Below are 24,687 nucleotides of genomic sequence, written 5' to 3'. Positions count from 1 at the left end.
TGAGTGATTTCCTTTATAGTGACTGGGTATATTGAAGTGTTAATAATAACTTCACCATGCTCAAAGGGATATTCAATGTCTGCTTAAATTATTTTTCATCTACCAATAGGTGCCCTTCTTTGTGAAGCATTGGAAAACCTCCCTGGTCTTTGTTGTTGAATCTGTGTTTGAAATTCACTGCTCGACCAAGGGACAGATAGTTGTATGTGTGGGGTACAAAGATGAGGTTGTCAATAAAAAATAATGTTAAACACTATTATTGCACACAGAGTGAGTCCATGCAACTTATAAAGCTCCACAGTGGACGTGTCATAATATCCATACAATCTAGCGGTCAAACAGGGAAATGGTTCCGATCGTTTTTCCACCATTCATTTTTCCCATAGGAGATTTTAGAAATACTTAAAATAAGGGCTGTGGTTTGTGTAGGCTTACCCTTGCGTGACATTTTGATAACCGTGTAAATCTCTCTCCAACAAGATGACTATTATCAATATATTTGGCTCTTTTTCGAAAATGCTAATTAGCATCAAAGTAGACATCATGCAAGACTACAAATCCCTGAAAGCCTCTGCACATCATCTTTAGCTAACACCTTTACTAACAGGTATTGTGTAAATTTAGCCAATTTATTCATTACTACATTTAGTTAGTTAATCCAAACTGTACCTCTATTCAGCAGTGTCATCCAGATCATGGCATTTGTAGTTCTATTAGATATCCACAGTAGCAGCTAATTAGCATTTTATTTTGGGAGCTAAATACAGGCAAATATATTGATTTTAAAAATCACCTTGTCCGAGAGAGATTTACGTGGTTATCAAAACGGGTAAATGTGGGCTTACATGCAACACAGCCCTTATTTTAAGTGTTTCTAAAATCCACTATGGGAAAAATGTATGGTGTAAAAACAATTAGAACCATTTCCCTGTTTGACCGCTAGGTTTTATGGGTATTCTGACACATACTGTGGTACTCTGTGTGACTTGTTTAGCACTTTTTTTACTCCTGAACTTTATTTAGGCTTGCCATTGCAAAGGGGTTGAATACTTATTGATTCAAGACATTTCAGCTTTTCATTTTTACTTATTTTGTAAATATTTCTAAAAACATAATTCCACTTTGACTGTGTGTGTGTGTGTGTGTGTGTGTGTGTGTGTGTGTGTGTGTGTGTGTGTGTGTGTGTGTGTGTGTGTGTGTGTGTGTGTGTGTGTGTGTGTGTGTGTGTGTGTGTGTGTGTGTGTGTGTGTGTGTGTGTGTGTGTGTGTGTGTGTAGGCCCGCGACAAGGGGTCAAGTGGTATGAATACTTTCTGAAGGCACTGTAGATTAATAATCAGTACATTACGCCAGAGGTTGTCCTCTTGTGGTCCCCAGGGGTCCCATAGGGCTTAGAACTTGGCCAGTGGCCACCTAATGTTACTGCACCAATTTCACTGAGCGAGATGAGTAATTATATTATCTTCTTCTTCTGGGTGTTTCATGTCTAGTAGTTGTGCCTCTGAGACCTCAGTGTTCCTGCTGGAGTGTCTTTGTGGGGCAACACAGTCAACCTCCTGAATGACATCAATAAAGCTTTAGAATGATTTAAAGAGAACCTCCACAGGCTTCTCCCGCTACCAAAGAGACCTCTGCGTCGGGGTGAGAGGAGGGGGGTGAGGGGGCTGAGGATGTGCTATATCTTCAAAGAGGAAATCAGAGTGCAAGGAGGGTTAACAAGCGAGCTACAAGGAGGGTTAGCGAGCTAACTACAAGGAGGGTTAGTGTTAGCGAGCTAACTCCCCAAACAATACCTTCTCTTGGAGCGCTCATCTCCTATTAGGTGAGGTTACTGGATGAGCTTTAAAAGAGTAAATACTGTAAGTTATTGAGGGAGACAGAGGTCAGGCAAGGATATATACAAATGCTGTGTTACAATGAGAGGGAGAGAGACTTGACAAACGGCCAAGAATACTCTGTACTTGTTGATAGGGAGCAGTATCTATGGAATGTTCTCTGTTTATTCTCATGTCCATGTTTGAAGGTTAAGGAGGGTTGTCTAGGCCCATGTTGTAGGTGACGCTATGGGCTGTATTTTTGTATGTGTTAATGTAAAGCAGAGCAATATTGTGACTTAACACTTCATAGAAATCCAAATCAACTATCTTCATTAGTGAGAGCTAATAACCTGAGCTGTTTGAATGGAGTCCGCCCACCAGCCTCCTCCATTAGTTTAGCTAATATTCATTAACAGGAGGAGGCTTTGATGGTGATCAGCATAGATCTTCCCACTATGGATGTAAATGTAATGAAATCCCTAGGACGCTGCCTTTATTGAGGTGTATGCTGAACAAAAACATAAACACAACATGTGAAGTGTTGTTCCCATGTTTCATGAGCTGAAATCAAAGATCCCAGAAATGTTCCATATGCACAAAAAGCTTATTTCTCTCATTTTGTGAACAAATTTGTTTACATCCCTGTTAGTGAGCATTTCTCCTTTGTGAAGATAATCCATCCACCTGACAGGAGTGGCATATCAAGAAGCTAATTAAACAGCATGCTCATTACACGAGTGCACCTTGTGCTGGGGACAATAAAAGGCCACTGTAAAAGGTGCAGTTTTGTCACACAACACGATGCCACAGATGTCTCAAGTTTTGAGGGAGTGTGCAATTGGCATGCTGACTGCAGGAATGCCCACCAAAGCTGTTGCCAGATAATTAAATGTTAATTTCTCTACCATAAGCCGCCTCCAACGTCATTTTAGAGCATGGCAGTATGTCCAACCAGCCTCACAACTGCAGACCACGTGTAAGCACACCAACCCAGGACCTCCACATACAGATTCTTCAGCTGTGGGATCGTCTAAAACCAGCTACCCGCATAGCTGATGAAACTGTGGATTTGCACAACTGAAGAATTTCTGCACAAACTGTCATAAACCGTCTCAGGGAAGCTCATCTGCGTGCTCGTCGTCCTCACCATGGTCTTGACCTGATTTCAGTTGGGTTTTGTTCTCACCTTCAATGGCCACTGACACGCTGGATAGGTGTGCTCTTCACAGATGAATCCCGGTTTCAAATGCTATGTATGGCATCATGTGGGTGAGCGATTTGCTGATGTCAACGTTGTGAATAGAGTGCCCTATGGTGGCACTGGGGTTATGGTATGGGCAGGCATAAGCTACGGACAACAAACACAATGTAATTTTATCGATGGCAATTTGAATGCACAGAGATACCGTCACGAGATCCTGAGGCCCATTGTCGTGCCATTCATCAGCCGCCAACATCTCATGTTTCAGCATAATAATGCACGACCCCATGTCGCAAGGATCTGTTACACATATCCTGGAAGCTGAAAATATCCCAGATTTTCCAAGGCCTGCATACTCACCAGACACGCTGCCCATTTCTCTGGATCTACGTGTACGACAACGTGTTCAATTTCCAGACAATATCCAGCAACTTCGCACAGCCATTGAAGAGGAGTGGGATAACATTCCAGGCCACAATCAACAGCCTGATCAACTCTATGCGAAGGAAATGTGTCACTGCATGAGGCAAATGGTGGTCACACCAGACACTGACTGGTTTTCTGATCAACGCCCCTACCTTTTTTTTAAGGTACAGTATCTTTGACCAACAGATGCATATTTGTATTCCTAGTCATGTGAAATCAATAAATTAGGCCATAATCTATGTATTTTAATTCACTCATTTCCTTATGAACTGTCACTCAGTAAACATTTTGAAATTGTTGCATGATGTGTTTATTTTTTGCTCAGTGTAGATTCAGATGCAGTTTATCATATGTTTCAGCTATAGGCTAAACTCATGAACGAACTAGACCAACAGGATAATAATCTAATACATTTGTAGTCTTACAGTAAGAGTTGGCGTCCTCAACCATGTTAAATGTTATGTTCTGTTTATGAATTTAGCTTTTTGTTCCTCCGTCCAGAGGGCAGGCTTGTCTCACCTGCTCAGAGATGTTCTGACAACCCTTGTCTTCCAGACTCAGTTAGACTCTAACCTTCATATCCCTTTGCCTGTGTGCAGTTGTGGATCCATTAAAACTGAAAAAAAGTTGTGGTTTTTGTAAAAGCATCAGAGGACAAAACCAAGGTGGTGTTGGTGATGGAAAGCACTTAGCTTGTCTGTTCTAATACAGCTCAGTGATTCAGGCCCACATAACAGCTGCACATACACATATGAAGAGTTTTATGGGTGTGCTTATTGCCTCTATCTGGATGAATAGAGGATTAAAGTGTGTGTGTGTCCCCTCAGAGTAGAGTGTTTCCCAAACTCGGTCCTGGGACCCCAAGGGGTGCACGTTTTGGTTTTTGCCCAAGCACTACACAGCTGATTCAGATAACCAACTTTATCATCCAGCTTTGATTATTTGAATCATCTGTGTAGTGCTAGGACAAAAACCAAAACGTGCCCCACTTGGGGTCCCAGGACCGAGTTTGGGAAACGTTGCTATAAGTAGTGTGTCCTCTGAGTTTGTGTGTCAATTTCAGTCTTTTCACACCTCAATGTCAAAATGGCTTATTTCTCCCCCTGTAAACATCTGTGGAAATGTAGGACTTGTTTTATCCGTTTTCTTCTCTCTGATAAATACAGTGCATTTGGAAAGTATTCAGACCCCTTGACTTTCCACATTATGTTACGTTACAGCCTTATTCTAAAATTTATTAAATAAAAAATGGTCCTCATCAATCTACACACAATATGATCAATAATGACGGTTTATAAAAAAATAAAAATAAAAACAGAAATACCTTATTTACGTAAGTATTCAGACCCTTGCTATGAGACTCAATTGAGTTCAGCTGCATCCTTTTTCCATTGATCATCCTTGAGATGTTTCTACAACTTTATTGGAGTCCACCTGTGGTAAATTCAATTGGTTGGACATGATTTGGAAAGGCACACACTTGTCTAAGGTTCCACAGTTGACAGCGCATGTTAGAGCATAAACCAAGCCATGAGGTCGACGGAATTGTACGTAGAGCTCCGAGACAGGATTGTGTCGAGGCACCGATACCAAAATAATTCTGCAGCATTGAAGGTCCCCAAGAATCTCTCTTGACAGGCAACAAGACCGCCTGGGTTCAGGCCAGCGTACGTCTGCTGTAATGTAATTTATTGCCAGTGTGAACTATGGGAATTATTCCAGTGAGTTATTTCAGTCTAGTGAGAAACAAATACATATAACAAACATAATATATTTTTTAAATAACTGGAAAAGAACCCAGGAAAATAGATGATTTAATATGGGAGATTAAACTTCTCTCACTCAAATGAAAAATATCAATGACTTCGAAAGTCTAAAGAAATGTCCTACTGTGGAGAAAGTCTGTTCCTCAGTCATTGTATTGGATTAGTGTGTTAGTCATCATATGGGGAATGCTTTGCCAAAAACAAAATCATCCAAGACGAGGCTTCCACAGAAACAGGCACACCCTTTGGAGAGGAATGAGACAGCTACTATCACTCTGCTCTGATCATACACCAGGATCCTGAGGCCATCTAGCCTCAAGCATTTTCTCTCACACGTACACACACAGCATGGCTGGCGGGCAGCACCTTGATCCTCTGGATCTCCTGCTGTCTCTAACAGCATCTCTGTGAGTTGAGTGCCCCTACTGCCTCTTTAGGCAGCTTTATTTAACCAGGTAGGCCTGGCCAAGATAAAGCAAAGCAGTGCGACAAAAACCACAACACAGGGTTACACATTAACAAATGTACAGTCGTGGCCAATTTTCACAAAGTCTGCTGCCTCAGTTTGTATGATGACAATTTGCATATACTCCAGAATGTTATGAAGAGTGATCAGATGAATTGCAATTAATTGCAAAGTCCCCCTTTGCCATGCAAATGAACTGAATCCCCCAAAACATTTCCACTGCATTTCAGCCCTGCCACAAAAGACCAGCTGACATCATGTCAGTGATGTGATTCTCTCATTAACACAGGTGTGAGTATTGACGAGGACAAGGCTGGAGATCACTGTCATGCTGATTGAGTTTGAATAACAGACTGGAAGCTTCAAAAGGAGGGTGGTGCTTGGAATCACTGTTCTTCCTCTGTCAATCATGGTTACCTGTAAGGAAACATGTGCCGTCATCATTGCTTTGCACAAAAAGGGCTTCACAGGCAAGGATATTGCTGCCAGTAAGATTGCACCTAAATCAACCATTTATTGGTTAATCAAGAACTTCAAGGAGAGCGGTTCAATTGTTGTGAAGAAGGCTTCAGGACGCCCAAGAAAGTACAGCAAGCGCCAGGACCATCTCCTAAAGTTGATTCAACTGCGGAATCAATACAGAGCTTGCTCAGGAATGGCAGCAGGCAGGTGTGAGTGCATCTGCACGCACAGTGAGGCAAAGACTTTTGGAGGATGGCCTGGTGTCAAGAAGGGCAGCAAAGAAGCCACTTCTCTCCAGGAAAAACATCAGGGACAGACTGATATTCTGAAAAAGGTACAGGGATTGGACTGCTGAGGACTGGGGTAAAGTCATTTTCTCTGATGAATCCCCTTTCCGATTGTTTGGGGCATCCGGAAAAAAGCTGACAAGGTCAGTGTTACCATCAGTCCTGTGTCATGCCAACAGTAAAGCATCCTGAGACCATTCATGTGTGCTTCTCAGCCAAGGGAGTGGCCTCACTCACAATTTTGCCTAAGAACACAGCCATGAATAAAGAATGATACCAACACATCCTCCGAGAGCAACTTCTCCCAACCATCCAGGAACAGTTTGGTGACAAATAATGCCTTTTCCAGCATGATGGAGCACCTTGCCATAAGGCAAAAGTGATAACTAAGTGGCTCGGGGAACAAAACATCGATATTTTGGGTTCATGGCCAGGAAACTCCCCAGACCTTACTCCCATTGAGAACTTGTGGTCAATCCTCAAGAGGCGGGTGGACAAAAAAAAACAAACACATTCTGACAAACTCCAAGCATTGATTATGCAAGAATGGGGTTGCCTTGAGTCAGGATGTGGCTCAGAAGTTAATTGACAGCATGCCAAGGCTGATTGCAGAGGTCTTGAAAAAGAAGGGTCAACACTGCAAATATTGACTCTTTGCATCAACTTCATGTAATTGTCAATAAAAGCCTTTGACACTTATGAAATGCTTGTAATTATACTTCAATATTCCATAGTAACATCTGACAAAAATATCTAAAGACACTGAAGCAGCAAACTTTGTGAAAATGTATATTTGTGTCATTCTCAAAACTTTTGGCCTCGACTGTACAGTCAATAACACAAAATAAAATAAAAATAGAAAAATCTATGTACAGTGTGTGCAAATGTAGAAGAGTAGGGAGGTAGGCAATAAATAGGCTCTAGAGGCGAAAATAATTACAATTTAGCATTAATACTGGAGTGATAGATGTGCAGACGATGATGTGCAGGTAGAGATACTGGGGTGCAAAAGAGCAAGAGGGTAAGTAATAATATGGGGAAGAGGTAGTCGGGTGTGCTATTTACAAATGGGCTGTGTACAGGTACAGTGATCGGTAAGCTGCTCTGACAGCTGATGCTTAAAATTAGAGAGGGAGATATAAGACTCCAGCTTCAGAGATTTCTACAATTTGTTCCAGTCATTGGCAGCAGGGGGTGCTGAGATGTTGGTCAGGGTAGGGGTAGCCAGGTGGACAGCATGGCCAGCCGTGGAAAAATGCTTATTGAAATTATCAATATACTACCAGGTGTCAGAGTATGTGAACAGAGTGGAGCTGGATCGTGCCCAATTTGACTGGAGTGTGGAGCGAGTTTCCCAAAATTTGGAGCTTTGGCCTTCTAGTCCGCTCCAATTTCGCTCCAGTAGCGCTCACTTCACGAGCTCAGGGCTTGACCGCCCCAGCATGCATTTGTAGTCTACTTGTGTGCTGCTATAGCTCCTTGCTTTAGCTACTGTCATCAAGTATCCTAAATATTTTCATAAAGAAACTAATAAAACACACAGGTGATAAATCAAGGTGACTTACCAATATGAGGAGGACCAAGAGCAAGAGACGAAGTGTGGTGATGTAGTGTCCACAACTAAAGAATCATTGTGGAACTCGAAAAGACACATATCCCAAAGGCAGGATAGTGTACTTACTATGTCCACATGCTAACAGAAAGGAATGAGGTGGGTAGCTAGCTAAATGTGTCATTGTAGCAAAATATTTATGAACAAAAATCTGACCTCTATACAATAGGCCATCATAGATTTTGGCCCAATAGTCCTGGCATATTACCTCTTTCAAGGAGCTTTACATTTTGATCGGGTTATTTTACCTAAAATCTTTTGGACTTACCTACAGAAAAAAAAACTACGCATCCTGCCCAGCCTGGCAAGAGTAGTCCGAAGGGTGATTAGCATCCCCAGTGGCTCTGCAAGCTCAGAGAGGATATTCTCCACTGCTGGCCTGCTCTCCAGGCACCGTCACATGAGCCTGAAGCCACAGAATCTAGTCAAACTCGTGTTTCTAAAAATTAATTCAAAGACACTGTAGACTGAGCCTAATAAGGCATTCTTTGTTTAATTTGTATTTAATTTTAAGCAAGTCAGCCTATATGAACAATTTATAGACTATAATGATTTAATACAACGAAATGTTGTTTAAATGCTGAGTGCTTAATATCTCTGCTAGCCTAGTGTGTCACACTCACAAATGCTACAAAATACATTTCTTTGTAGACTAAAACCTTGAAATAATTTAAATAGTATAGCCTATTTAATTAGGCTACCTGTCTGGCTATTGACTTATTTAATGTTTATATGCTGTTTAGTACATTCATGTAGCCTATTTGAAATGATGAGCGCTTCTTAGTCACCTTTTCATTCAAATACTTTCAATACTTCAAAACCGAATGGTAGGTCCAGGTAGTTACAAAAATAGTGTGTTGGTTAGGGCTGTGGCGGTCATGAAGTTTCGTCAGACGGTAATAGTCAAGCAAATAACTGTCTCACGGTAATTGACCGTTAATTAACATAAACACATTTTGCATGTCCTGGCTTCTACACATGGATTACAAGCCACTGATGCAGACCTTTTGGAACATCTATATCTATAATAAATCCATGTAATATAGCCTACACCTTCACAATAAATCCATTATTTATATTAGACAGGTCTAAAGAAGCATGACATGTAGTCTATTTCAGAAGAACAGAATAGCATACTCTGAGTTGTCCCTATGTTAGGTCCTGATCTGGCTGTGCCAAATGGCAGTGGGCTACACTAGTTCATTTAGCAGACAAGATTTGCTTAGAATTCCGTGACATTATTTTACATTATTTGATAGTATGAAGAATACTAAAATGAATACAACTGAACAAAGCTGAATAAAATAGAAAGGATATTTTCTCCACAAACGATTTGAGGGAGTGCGCACATGCGGCTATTCTGTATTGAGCGGTTAACAAAGAAATAGGTACTCCTATATGCTTAATTTAGAGTTCTTAATTTGACTTTAGTTGTTCTACAAACATTAGGCTATATGCTTTGATTTTTAATATGTTGTACAGCTGCATGATGTGACTCTAATGATGATTTGAAAATAGCGGCTTGAAAGGCATGAGCTCTGCTTTGTTTTTTTGCGCAGGCTGTACACACTACATCAGTCTCTCATTCACAATTTGACAAGCATTTGATAATGCCTAGAATTTCACGGCACATCCCATTTGTGTGTCCGTAATGCACCCAAATTAATACAACCACTAGCATCCCAAAAACGTTTTTTATGCAATGTAACAGATTAGAACGTTTAGCTTAAAATGTTGATAAACTATTAAGCTATTTCTTCACATTATAAGCGCAGCAATGCGCACATGGCAGTAGGCTATAAGCGCAAATGTTCCATTAGCGGAAAACACCATTATCAAAAGTTACCGCAAATGCAATTATGCATGTAATGCTTTTATTATAAAGGTGCTTTTTTATGGTGAAAATTATCTTCCCCAAACTTGAAACTCACACGCAGTTAGGCTCTACACCCCTTGTAAAGCGGGTAATGTGCTTAATTTTAAGAAGTTATTTGGCCACTTTAGTTGTAATACAAACCGTATAAAAACATATAGGCCTATGGGCTAGGCTACATGAGATGTGCAACTATGATTAGAAAAAGTCACAAAATAAATACGTTGTTTCTTATGCTGGGCATAATTCACGTGATAATATATAATTCACAAGTGAGAGGATAATATTGTCAGCCATCAGACTATTCTTGATTTAATCTTGACTTTACATATATTATTTAGTATATGTGTGAAATTTGTTTTGATTTAGAATGGACCATTATCATGCACCTGTATCGAAACCGGGTCAGCGGGGAAAATACATGTCATCTATGCACTTAAATAGTGAATGGAGGATGCTTTTCCCCATGGTTTATTCTCATGCCAGCCATGTAGGCTATACTCCTGTTGTAAATATAAGCAATGTGCTTAATATTAGGAAAGTTGAGAAACAAATATAGTAGGCCTATCCTATAGAAAACTGAGCCTCCTATTTTTAGTAGAGGCCATCCCTCTGTTTTCTCACGCCTATTGAAACGTTGTGCAACATGAGCTCATGGGCTCTCATGAAGTGTTTGATTAGAGGGACAATAGAGTGCTGAGTACAATGCAGTCTACAAATCCGGTGTGTCAGCCCACAGTCTGAAATTGAGCAAACAGTGTAGAATTTAAGCAACCAGGAAATGACAGAGCAATTTCCACTAGATAATACAGCCACAAATTCAGAACAGCTTTCCCATTTTGACAACAGTTGCTGCTCCGGCGGTAGAAATCAATAGGTGAATATCACAGCCATTCACAACACTGGTGGGCAAGTAATACTGTGAAACACTGGTCAAAGGTTTGGACACACCTACTCATTCAAGGGTTTTTCTTTATTTTTACTATTTTCTATATTGTAGAATAATTGTAAAGACATCAAAACTATCTCTGAGTAGGTGTGTCCAAACTTTTGATTGGTACTGTATATTATGGACATTTTCAGAAATTACAATGCAAAAATTTAAAAAATCCTACGTGTAGCACCTTTAACATCTTAACATTAAGCCACAGCAGCCTTCAGAATCACAAGGTGCAGGCTCTTCTGTTCACTGAGTGTGAGATAGCTGGCCAGTTCCCTTCTCACATTGATGAGAAGGAGATTATCATTTTATAATAAATAAGTTATTTTTATTAACTTGCATGACATACCAGCAGTAACCTTCACACACTGAACACCATTTCCCATTTAAAGGAACTGCAGCGCTTGAGGGAGTAGGCCACAGGTGTGTGCAATTAGATCATTAGCAAAGCTTGCAAGCTGTCAGCTGACAATTAAAGGGACATCCCACTGGGCAAAAACTTGTTAAATCAACATTGTTTCAATGTAATTTCTCAATGTATTGTGATGTGGAATCTAAGGGGAAAATGTTGGATTTGAAAAAAGTCTAAACTATTGTTTTGAGGGTGAGATTTCCATCACATGATTATGTAATCATGGTAACTCAATTTCAACAGAGAAACCTTGTAGAAAAATATGTTGAATTTTTTACCTTTTAAACCAATGTCAGGTCTTCACCAGTATATCCACTATCAGGAAAAACAACAATAGGCTGGGCAGCACCACCTACTGGAGAATTGATCTATGGCAACCCTTTTGTCTCCCATCCAGGGTTTTAACGAAGCCCAGCCCTGCTTAGCTATAATATTGTCGCTAACTATTACCAATGTGCTATTATGAGAATGATTGTTAATAGATCTCCATATAAAAATGAAATAGATTCACTATCAAAGTCATTCCAAAGGGTAGGTTTAACAGAGCAAATGAAACATAACCATACTTTATCACTCATATACTATCAATGATGCTATATAGACCTATATAACAACAGCTATTGTTTTAATATAACCCATAATTCAACAAAATAGACAATAAAATAGACCTATGATTTCAAGCTCTAGTTGATTTGAAATTGTATGATATTTAGCAATGTTGAATTGTTTGGTTGTCAACGCAACCAAATATCAACATTTGAAGGAGACTCATCTTCTGCTTGGATAGTTCCATCTGTGCCATGAGCTTAGTCTGGCTTGAATTCCAGTTTGTCTAAAAATGTATAATTCATATGTTGGATTCACGTCTCTATCTCAACCAAAAATAAAAGTGAAAGAATAGGACTAAATCAAATAAAACATTATTTAAAGCACATTTAAAGTTAGATTTGATCTAGTCCTAATGTATAACTTCAATTTTTGGTTGAGATGGAAATATGAATCACCTTTGAAATACAATAAATAGCCTATTAACTTGTTGTCAAGTTAACAAATTATATGTTGAATTCACATCTCAAACAAAATAAAAGTTAAAGAATGGGATTAAGCCAGTGGCTCAGATGGAAATATCCAAGCAGTAGATACATCTCCTTTAAATATTGATATTTGGTTGCATTGTCAACCAAACACAATTCAGTATTACTTTTGTAATACGTAAGTAGCCTATCTTTCAAACTAATGTAACGTTCAACCTTAAAATAGCCACATTGAGGTTACTGTAACTATACATTTCTACTTATGTAATCATATAAAGGTGGTGGTTTAAATGGTTGAAAGAGCAGTGATAGACATTTGGATGACAACTAAACCGAAAATTAGACATTGTTTTTCCATTGGAATTTGGTTGTGCTTTTAGATGGTTGAAAGCATAGTGATAACACACTGGAAATTCAACTAACTTTTGGCTGTCTTTTTGAATGGGTGAATATAGGTTGTAATCATTAATCAACGTCTCAACCAAATATTATCCACGTTGAAATGACGTGGTGTGCTCAGCGGGATTCCACTCAATCTAACATTGAAACAAACAGGAAAAGGTTGAGCTGATTGGAAAAGATCAATTAACTGGATTTACATGTGATAATGAATTGACATTTTAGGATCCTAGCTATATAAACACACAATAAATACATTTATAGAAATGAGAGTGAAGGCTACTCCTTCACAGAGAATGTACCATAGCTCTAACAACAATTCCATGAAACAACTAACAGATGATTATCTACCACATTCTACACTGCTGACAAGTCGTGGTGTGTTGTTATTGTGGTTCTGCAACAAATATATAATACCAGTTGGAGAATCTAGACCAAAGAAATGGGTGTTCTCGTATGGGGAACTCTTGAAATGTAATATGGCCATGTTCTGTAGCTCCTATATTCACACACTCCTCTCCCAGCCCCGCCCAGTGAGGTGAATGAGATGAGTGTTATAAGGGCTGAGGTAAACAAATTGACTAAAGCCATTTAAAAAACGGTGTGTGTGTTCATAATAGCAGCCAGCTCAGCATTATGCTAAGTCTGTTTTTGAAATCATGCCCACTTACACACACCTTGGGGACCAAAGGTCGTCCTCCTCCTGCGGTGATTGGCCGTGTTGTTTAGTTAACACGCGACATGGCTGCTACACACCTGTCTGGAGCTCTGATATGGTCAGAGTAGCGTGTTTGCTGAATCTGATTACTGTGTGTGTGTTCATTTGATCCACTGTAGCCATGTGCCTTCAGAAAGTATTCATACCACTTGAATTACAGTACTCCACATTTTGTTGTCTTACTGCCTGAATTTAAGTGATAAATATTTGCACATTATTCTTTTGAAAATTCTTCAAGCTCTGTCAAGTTGGTTGTTGATCATTGCTTGTCTTTCCACAGCCATTTTCAAGTCTTTCCATACATTTTCAAGCGGATGTAAGTCAAAACTGTAACTAGGCCACTCAGGAACATTCAATGTCGTCTTGGTAAGCAACTCTAGTGTAGAATTGGCCTTGTGTAAGGTTATTGTCCTGCTGAAAGGTGAATTTGTCTCTGTTGGAAATCAGACTGAACCAGGTTTTTCTCTAGGATTTAGCCTGTGCTTAGCTCTATTCCATTTATTTTTATCCCTAGTCCTTGCCGATGACAAGCATACCCATAACATGATGCAGCCACCACCATGCTGGAAATATGAAGAGTGGTACTCAGTGATGTGTTGTGTTGATTTGCCCCAAGCATAACACTTTGTATTCAGGACATAAAGTTAAAATCTTTGCCACATTTTTATACATTTTACAGGATGCATGTTTTGGAATATTTTTATTCTGTACAGGCTTCCTTCTTTTCACTCTGTCATTGTAGTTACTCCACAATACTAACTTAAATGTTGTTAATCCATCATCAATTTTCTCCTATCACAGCCATTACACTCTGTAACTGAGTGGTTTTCTTCCTCTCCGGCAACTGAGTTAGGAAGGATGCCTGTATCTTTGGGTGTATTGATACACCATCCAAAGTGTAATTATTAACTTCACCATGCTCAAAGGGATATTCAATGTCTGCTTTTTTTATTTATTTTGACACGTCTACCAATAGGTGCCCTTCTTTGTGAGGCATTGGAAAACCTCCCTGGTCTTTGTGGTTGAATCTGTGTTTGAAATTCACTGCTCGACTGAGGGACCTTTACAGCTAATTGTATGTGTGGAGTACAGAGATGAGGAAGTCCTTCAAAAATCATGTTAAACACTATTATTGCACAGAGTGAGTCCATGCGACGCATTATGTGACTTGTTAAGCAAACTTTTACTTCTGAACTTATTTAGCCTTGTCATAACAAAGGGGTTGAATACTTATTGACTCAACCCATCAAAGGACATTTCCACAACAACAACTGGCCAAATTGTGCATTTATTTTACATGCACACACACACACACTCGCAAGCACTTACATACACACTTCCCTCTGGGGGAAAAACTGGTTGATTCAACGTTGTTCCACGTTATTTCAACAAAAAAATCTATGTGATGACATTGAATCAACGTGGAAAACTGATTGGATTTGCAAAGTCATCAAGGGATTTTCCTATTTTATTTTTTTAACTTTTAGCCTAAATCCAATGACATGGTGACATCTTTTGTTGATTTCACGTTAGTTGGTAACTCAACCAAATGTAATTCAAAACTAGATGTTGAAATGACGTCTGGGCCCAGTGGGTTTATTGTTGTGCTCTGTGAATAACCAAGCATAGTGAAGCGGATTGCATGTTGTTTGGATTAGTAAACGTGGAAGAAAGGTTTACGTTCCTCTGGGATTATATTTTTGAATGCTGATTTCTGTGCTGCCTTTTGCCTTTCAGATACAGCTTTTGCTTTGATTAAAGTATATTTACTGGAATAATGAGAGGCTAAAAGTCACCCAGCCCGGTTCTTACACTCCCTCCTCACTCCACTACTTTGCATGTCTCCAAGGATACACTGGAGTGGTTTTTAAGATGCATATTCTCTTCCTTGTTTTTTCTTAAGCACCTCTAGCATCTTAATCACAAGTGATGATTCTCTAACAGGTTAGAGCTCAACCGCTGGTCAAAAACACGTGTTTCCTAATAACATTTAAGGAGTAATTGAGGAGACTATGATGGAACGGAAGGATGTACTAACTGGAGGAAAGTTACTAAAAGTTGGCAAAAGTAATTAAGACATTATTTCATGCTCACTTCTTCCTAAACATGTTGAGGAAGCGTAGCTAGGTTCCCCAGAGCGAGAGCACATTAAAAGGAGAGACCGACAGCTTGGCTTCTTTCTTTCGTACAAACAAATTATTATAGATGTTTGTACAGTATAAACCTTTACACATACACCCCATCTCCACCCCCACCTCCCCCTTGCTCCTCATTCTCCTTCTGGGTCTGTTTCCATAATCACATGTAAATACAGTTATATAATATTTATGGACTCATTTAGAGCAGACGGAAAATTGATTACGCTACAGGAAGTAAGGATATTTCATCATGCCAGAAGTAAATTAAAGTATTTATAATGTAGTCAAGGTTGGCTTTAGCTTAGTCCCCGCTGATCCCAGGAAGGAAATTAATTTCCTTTAATGAAGTTGCATTAATAACAGTCAGATTGGAGAGAGAGGAGGAAAGGGAAGGAATCAATGGTTTCTCCTCAGCTTCACGTTGCTGTTGACATTGTGGCTGCATGAGTTCTATGGATCTATCTCATGGCACACTTGTATGACTTTATTTATTGTGGATGGACACCAGTAATTCATTTTTTGGGTACAAAGATTCTGAATGTATGACCAGATATTGCTACCAGGGTGATTTGTCTAAAGGAGTTGACACTCTACAAACAGAGCCTATAATAATATAAATACATTGGGCTATACAGTACAGCTTAGCCTTCCCAATTTAAGGAAGGAATTTCTGACATCATCAAAGCCTCTCCTCTCAGTTTTATAAATCATGTAAAGTACTGCTGACAGACTGCCTGTCTATTTTATAATACACAGGAAGAAAAAAACATATCCCTCTGGCTGTTTGATCAAAGTTACTCGTCTCTTTTCCTTATGATCCCAATCAACTAACAGGGATGTTCAGACGGTTTATGTGCTGCTCCAAAACCCTCTCCAGCTCTCCCTCGAAACATTGCTCTGGGACCCTCCCTCTACTCCGGGGGGGGGGGGGGGGTGATGGGGCAGAGATTTGGGGAGGAGAGGAGTCTGACGCCACTGGTGGCTGTTGAACTGGTCCTTCGAGCCGGATAGGAACAACTGACTTGTGTGATTAGGAAACAGTTATCCAGAATGTTTTATAATAGTGAATGTATTGTAATTTCCTACCAATGTCTTGCATTTTAATTGTTGCTCGCCTTAACACTGTTAACCCTTAACACTGTGTTCACTCTCTTCTACTGTGAGTTTTTCATAACACTGTTTCCTCTGTCTTCCAGGGTGAGTGTTCTCAGAGGTGCTACAATATCTTTGTCCTGGAGACTGTGTGTGTGGCCTGGTTCTCTCTGGAGTTCCTGCTGCGCTTCATCCAGACGCCGAGTAAGTGTGTGTTCCTGAAGACGCCCCTCAACATCATCGACGTGGTGGCCATCCTGCCATACTACATCACTGTGATCGTAGACTCTCTGTCTGAGGGAGGGGAGAAGCCCAGCGGCGGGAACAACTACCTGGAGAAGGTGGGCCTGGTGCTGCGGGTACTTCGGGCCCTGAGGATCTTCTATGTGATGCGTCTGGCGCGCCACTCCCTGGGGCTGCAGACCTTAGGCCTGACGGTCCGACGCTGCACCCGCGAGTTCGGCCTGCTCCTCCTGTTCCTGTGTGTTGCCATGGCACTGTTCTCCCCGCTGGTGTTCCTGGCAGAGAGCGAGATGGGCGCCAAGTATGACTTCACCAGCATCCCCGGCACCTACTGGTGGGCGGTGATCTCCATGACAACGGTGGGGTACGGGGACATGGTGCCGCGGAGCATCCCGGGTCAGGTGGTGGCGCTCAGCAGCATCCTCAGTGGGATCCTCCTCATGGCGTTCCCCGTCACCTCCATCTTCCACACGTTCTCTCGGTCCTACCTGGAGCTGAAGGAGGAGCAGAACAGAACGCTGAGACAGAAACCAGACTTCCATGACTCCAGCAAGTCTCAGAACAGCGAGGACTCGGCCGAGACGGACAGTTAACATGGCATCACTGAAGTCGCCACCTCTGCTTTACGCAGGAAGTCCATTGCCCTTGCGTCACAGAGGAGGGCCATGCAGACTCAAGACTGAGTGTGTGTGCAACATGAGAGCCTGGGGGTATGGAGTGCACTGTGGGAAACTCGTACTAAAGCTGGAGGATCTAAACAGGGATGGGCCATTTTTCTCAAGCTTAAGAAGAAAAGGAGCTCCAACATTTTGTGAGCCTCCATAGCTCTGTCCATCAGAGCGTGTTCAAGAGTTTCTAAGATTTTACAAGATAGCTGCAGAAGTCTTTCTGCTGACATTACTGGTGTAGAGCTGACCACAATATAAAAACACAAGTTATCTGTGGTCAAAGGACACTTCACCCAGGAGTATAGAAGCCCTACAACACAGGAGTATAGCCCTACAGCACAGCATGGGGAGAAAGCTTCTCTCTCACATATTCAGTATGAAAAAGCTATTATTTTAAGGGAAAAAACACCTAAAATATTATAATTTTGGTATATATTTAGGATAAGAAATATTGCAACAAGATATAAGTGTAATAACAAAGATTTGACTATAAACACATTTACAGATTTCAGAATGCTTAGTTTGCATCTATTTAGACTAAGGATCTGCATATTTTAATAAATGTAAGAAAACCATGACCTCGGCTGATGCAATGTAGGATTCTACACTTTATTAAATTAATTTCATCCCATGATTCTGTCTGGAGGTTTTCCTCCAATTTCACATCTCCTCTGAATAATAATGGCCTTGGCTCCAGACATGTTATATTAAATCTAATCAGGGGCGCAACTTTGGTTTTCGAAGTGGGGGGGACATAATTATTATAATTTTTTATCCAGTCGGATAAACACTCCAAAGAGCCTACCCGATCGCTCAGAGGTGTCTGCATGGTCATGAAGCACACCATTGCCTTGTTTTGTATCACATTCAAATGATAATATATCGGGGGACAAAAATGCAATTTCAGAATGTGGAGGGGACATGTCCCCCCTGTCCCCCGTCCCAGTGAAAGTTGCGCCCCTGCATCTAAGTATCGAAAGGATGACGAATAATTGTATGGCTTAGATCATGGAAACCCATGGGAATCAATATGGACTGAACAGACCGACTAAAGAGATTAGAAACAAATTAAAACAATCTTGATCAGATCTAGAGAATCACGTGTTAATTTAAGGACTAATAAGGGCTATAAATAGACCTTTTTTGAGGAAGGGCACGGGCAAGGTTAGAACCTGTGACCTTCTGGTCCCTATCTCAGTGCCTAGTCCACTGTGCTAGTAGGGGTGGGCATCACCATTGTTATTTCCACATACATAAAGCTGTTAAAATCAGTAATTTGGAATGTCAGTAGATGAGAAATGTGATAGTTAAAGGGCAGCTGAACTCACTGATTCCACATGTTTTTCTGCTGCTCATTAAAAAAATATGATTTGCGTCTTGGGGGTGTGATTGGATGAGGGTGTGTTATGTTCGCTATATCGTACCCACAGTTATTGTTTTGTCCCTCTTGAGTCCCGGTAGAAACCTTTCGACCTCTGAATATGATAATTCAAGAAATCTGTCATTTGGACGTTTTTGCAGAGGTCTTTGTCACGCAATTTTACATCTAGCTAAGGTGTTTGGTGCATTACTTCAAGTAAAACAATGTGCATGAATACTAGTAGTGCACTGCAGACAGTATCGAGTCAGCTGCTACTGCGCTCACTACTGATTTCTCACTACTGATGTCTACAACTTCATCAGCAAGCTGTCAAAATATCGTAAATAAAGCAAAGCTACATGCTGTTTATCAGTGCCCTAAATTACTTCTTAGCTAGCTAAGTTCCATCTCTGTGTTTGTCAATGTAGCTAGCTAGTAGCTAGCAGGCACATTTAGCAGGCAGGCCACATTGGCTCAATCAGCTTAACAGGTCACTGGCGAGTGGCAAAGTACTTTGGTGCCACTTAGTTTTTACAACTTGCTCACTACGTATTACCGGAGTAAGTCCGTCTGGCAGTGTTTCATAGCGAATCATGTCACGAAACAGTTCACGGCGTTACACGATGCTAGAGAAATGGGTTTTGAATTTTTTTAAGATTATCAAGTGACAGTTGGGATGGAAGTGCACATCGTCTCAATTCTCATTTTTCCCAAGTTTAATTAAAATAATACATTGACGATGTGCTGTCTTATGTAAACAAGACCGAGGCGCTGCGTAATGTGGACAGTTCTGTTTCACTGGCTGTAGGTTTTGCCATATGATTGAATAGAGCGTAACCAGCACAGCTGATTGATAGTTTGGGTTAGTGTTCCCACTCAGCCATATCTCCATGTTACAGCACTTGTTTATGGAAAAACAGACAGAAGACGAGGCGATGACCTGTGCTAATTAGCATGCTTTGAACAACTGTGCTAATTAGCTATCTAGCATGCTTTGAACACCTGTGCTAATTAGCTATCTAGCATGCTTTGAACACCTGTGCTAATTAGCTATCTAGCATGCTTTGAACACCTGTGTGTAAGCTTAACTCAGGAAATGGAGCTAAGAACATAACAGCTTCCCTATATCTCTCAAATATCCATTTTACTGACCAAAATTATGCTATTTACACTCAGTAGTACATCTTTACACTATAATCAATGTTTCTGAGTAATATCGATGTAACAGGCCATTTTCAACCAGATAAGTTACTTGAGTTCAGCTGCCCTTTAATATGTTGAGTAAATTTGGAAAATGAAAAGGTGCATTGGGATTCGAACTGGCGACCTTGTGTGTTTAATCAAAAGTGCATTTAAAGTTTGATTTTATTTAGTCCTCTTCAAAAATGTAGATTTTTTGTTGAGATGGAGACGGGAATACAATTTATTAATTTGTAGACAACCTGGAATTAAAGCCAGACTAAGTCAGTGGCACAGATGGAACTATCCAAGCAGAAGATACATCTCCTTCAAATGTTGATAAATAGCCAATTAACTTGTCAACAAATGATATGAATCAACATATCTCCAACTCAACCAAAAATAAATGGGATTAAGCCAGTTGCTCATGTGGAACTATCAAAGCAGTAGATACAGATGTAGGATCTTAATTTGAGCCAGTTTGCTACAGCAGGAAAATTATAATCCTGTAGCAACAGGAATGGATTTATGTGGATTACAATTAATGGAAATGTTTGTAAGGGTTTATACTTTTTTCCTAAGAGAAAATCAAAGCCTAGATTCAAAAATAAATCAGATCAAGCGTTAACTGACGATAGCAGACACCGCATAGCAGATGCTTTGGTGGTGGAAATGCATTGGCGCTGTCAAATCGGTGAGCAGCTGTTCTTGCAATCATTGTGACAAGAATCGACGAGTTGTGCGTTCCGTGGTGCCGTTCTGCGCCACTTTTTGCAGCTTCGCCTGTTAGCTTGCACGATTCTCGCCATTCTCCTTCGACCTCTCATCAATGAGCTGTTTTCGCCCAAAGGACTGCAGCTGACTGGATGTTTTGTTTGTCGCACCATTCTCGGTAAACCCTAAACACTCTCGTGCGTGGAAAAGCCCAGGAGACTGACATTTTCTGAGATACTGGAACCAGTGCGCCTGGCACCGTCGATTATACCACGCTCAAAGTCGCTTAGGTCACTCATTTTGCCCATTCTAATGTTAAATCTAACAGTTACTGAATGCCTGTCTGCCTGCCTTATATAGCAAGCCATGGCCACGTGACTCACTGACTGTGGGAGCTAACCATTTTCGTGAACGGAGTGGCGCACCTAATTAAACTGTCCACTGAGTGTATTTATCCTGTCTTGAATGAAAAGGTCATTTTGCAATCTCCCAAAATAAATGCAATCTCTGACAAGAGACAGGCATTACAAACACTACACTTGTCCATTCAGTAGCGGGGCAAGACTCTGAAGATTACATACTGCGCAATGCTCTAGAAACTGGCCCGAGGTCCCGACTTGGCTGACCATTCAAAACATGTTTCCCAATTTGAAATGTCTAAATGGAAATTACAAACTTCAGAAGCCTTTTTAAATCTCAAATACACTACAAGTTTTGAATGTCCTGCAACAAGGTGATCAAATTAAGATCCAACATCTGTAAATCATCACAGGTCTGTTGAGAGCTTCACAATTGTGGTAATAATCTGTGCAGAATCTCAAATGGCATTGATCACTTGCACCATGTACTTTTAATGTAATCTCAACTGCAATTTAATTTGGTTCTGCTATTAATGAAGCACAGTGAATTCACATTAATATGCTGTATAAATAAACAAAATATCACATTGTATTCCCATTTGAACTTTGGTTGTGCTTTTAGATGGTTGAAAGCGCAGTGATAAGACACAGTTGAATTTCCTTACTTTTGGTTGTCTTTTTGAGTGGGTGACTATAGGTTCTAATCTTGTTGATCAGTTTAAACCAAATATGACCCAATTATCCACGTTGACCTGACCCAGTGGGTTCTGTACACTAATTGAAATCATCCTCCTCCCCTCAAAAAAAAGTTTATTTAATTTGCATGTTTACTAGAATTTATAATTAGGACTGCGCGGTACAATGCTGTGTTTATAACCAAGTGGGAAGGTGGTAATTACCGGTTGTTTAGTCGTAAATACGAGTTGGGTGCATCTACATTTGAATACCATCAAACATGGAGGTCATTAGAAGGCTTGTGATTGTGTTGCTCTTTTTTGCCCTTAAAGTATATCCAGAGATGTTCACTTTCTAAATCAAAAGGAAGATTAATACAATTCATTGTCTATCAACAATTAGTATTTTGTTCTTACCATAAACAACTGCTGAAGATGCCACCATGCTTGCCCTCTTTGTTGTAGACAAATGACGTCAGCAGTGCATTGGAGGGGCGTTCAAGCGGATTTTTCCCAGTCGTATGCTGGTATTTACGAAATTACAAGATGTGATCGCAGCATTAGTCCATTCGTCCTCTGATTAGACTAATGCTACGATCACATCTCGCAATTTAGTAAATACCAGGATACGACTGGGAAAAATGTTCCCTTGCACCGCTGACATCGTGTCTAAAAAAAAAGATGTTTTATTGTTTTAAAAGGGCAAGCATGGCGGCATCTTCAGCAGCACTTTTGTTCCTCCCAGTTTTCCAAAGGGGACACCTTATCCTATACAGTGCACTACTTATGACCAGGGCCCATAGGACTTTGCTCAAAGGTAGTGTACTACTACTGTATGTAGGTAATAGGGTGCCATTTGGAACTGACACCGAGTATAATTTCCCCTGGACTAGTTCTGCTGCGGCTGGCCGACACATTCCTGTTTGTTTAGAATACGCTTTACGTAAATCATTTTGACTAATGTTGGTATAGTGTGGTCAACACACTGCTTGTTGTGAAGACACAGCGAAGGTGCATTACCATGTATGTTGTTGATAGCCGTGGAGGCCACATGCCTCCACATGCCTGGAGCCCAAACATGGACCGTGGTCGGTGAGCCAGTAGTTCCTCTGACAGAAGATGCTAACCAGGTCTCCATTGTTGATGGAATAGTATTGTCAGGACAGTGCTAATAGACCTGCGTCAGAAATGGTACCCTATTCCCTGTATTGCACACTACTTTTCCCCAGGGCTCTAGTTCAAATGAGTGTACCATTTAGGGAATAGTGTCATTTCAGATACACCCTTCATGCAAACGTCACCAGCATAATACACGTTTTTTCATTGGTCTTTAAATGACAGCGCCACAGAGCTTTCATGAATATTGGCTTTTTAACATTATTACCCCATATTGGCTAACGACAACAATTAACAGTATAAGACGGCCCATAGTGAGGTTGATTTACAGGTCATTCGGAAAGTATACAGACCCCTTGACTTTTTCCCCATTTTGTTACGTTACAGCCTTATTCTAAAATGGATTAAATAAATGTTTTTCCTCATCAATCTACACACAATATCCCATAATGACAAAGCAAAAACAGGCTTTATAAATGTTTGCAAATAACAAACAGAAATACCTTATTTACATAAGTATTCAGAACATTTGCTATGCAAAGTCGAAATTGAGCAGTTGCATCCTGTTTCATTGATCAATCTTATTATTATAATCATTTTTTTTACTTTTTTTCTCCCCAATTTTGTGGTATCCAATTAGTAGTTACAGTCTTGTCTCATCGCTGCAACTCCCATACGGGAGAAGCGAAGGACGAGAGCCGTGCGTCCTCCGAAACACAAAACAACAAAGCTGCACTGCTTCTTAAGGAATCGGGGGAGAAGGGCCTTGGTCAGGGAGATGACCAAGAACCTGATGGTCACTCTGACAGAGCTCCAGAATTCCTCTGTGGAGATGGGAGAACCTTCCAGAAGGAAAACCATCTCTGCAGCATTCCACCAATTAGGCCTTTATGGTAGAATGGCCAGACGGAAGCCACTCCTCAGTAAAAGGCACATGATAGCCCGCTTGGAGTTTGCCAAAAGGCACCTAAAAGACTCTCAGACCATGAGAAACAAGATTCTCTTGTCTTATGAAACCAAGATGGAACTATTTGGCCTGAATGCCAAGCGTCACATCTGGAGGAAACCTGGCACCATCCCTACGGTGACGCAATGTGGTGGCAGCATCATGCTATGGGGATGTTTTTCAGCGACAGTGACTGGGAGACTAGTCAGGATTGAAGGAAAGATAAATGGAGCAAAGTACAGAGAGATCCTTGATGAAGAGCGCTCAGGACCTCAGACTGGGGCGAAGGTTCACCTTCCAACTGGACAACGACCCTAAGCACACAGCCAAGACAATGCAGGAGTGGCTTCGGGACAAGTCTCAATGTCCTTGAGTGGCCAAAGCCCGGACTTGAAGCCTGATCGAACATCTCTGAAGAGACCTGAAAATAGCTGTATCGCGATGCTCCCCATCCGACTTGACAGAGCTTGAGAGGATTTGCAAAGAAGAGTGGGAGAAACTCCCCAAATACAGGTGTGCCAAGCTTGTAGCGTCATACCCAAGAAGACGCAAGGCTGTAATCGCTGCCAAAGGTGCTTCAACAAAGTACTGACTAAAGGGTCTGAATACTTATGTAAATTTGCTAACATTTCTAAAAAACAGTTTTGCTTTGTCATTATGGGGTATTGTGTGTAAATTGATGAGGGGAACAAAACAATGTAATACATTTTAGAATAAGGCTGTAACTTAACAAAATGTGGAAAAAGTCAAAGGGTCTGAATACTTTCCGCATGCACTGTAAATGTGT

At 40.6% G+C, this 24,687-nt stretch overlaps 1 protein-coding gene across 1 annotated transcript in view; it reads left to right on the top strand.

The window, feature by feature from the left end:
• Window positions 1-21,756, top strand: part of LOC106588589 (voltage-gated potassium channel regulatory subunit KCNG2) — a 39,296-nt gene extending 17,540 nt beyond the window's left edge. The window contains exon 4 of the mRNA XM_014177739.3: window positions 16,746-21,756. Within this exon, the coding sequence (XP_014033214.1) occupies window positions 16,746-17,477 (732 nt within the window). The 3' untranslated portion in view covers window positions 17,478-21,756. The remainder of the gene's footprint in view (window positions 1-16,745) is intronic.
• The last annotated feature ends 2,931 nt before the right edge of the window (window positions 21,757-24,687 follow it).

Source organism: Salmo salar, chromosome 27 (genome assembly GCF_965601325.2).
Source record: "Salmo salar chromosome 27, fSalSal1, whole genome shotgun sequence".
NCBI lineage: Eukaryota > Metazoa > Chordata > Actinopteri > Salmoniformes > Salmonidae > Salmo > Salmo salar.
The sequence above is the reverse complement of the archived record's forward strand: the minus strand, read 5'-3'. Positions and strand labels throughout refer to the sequence as shown.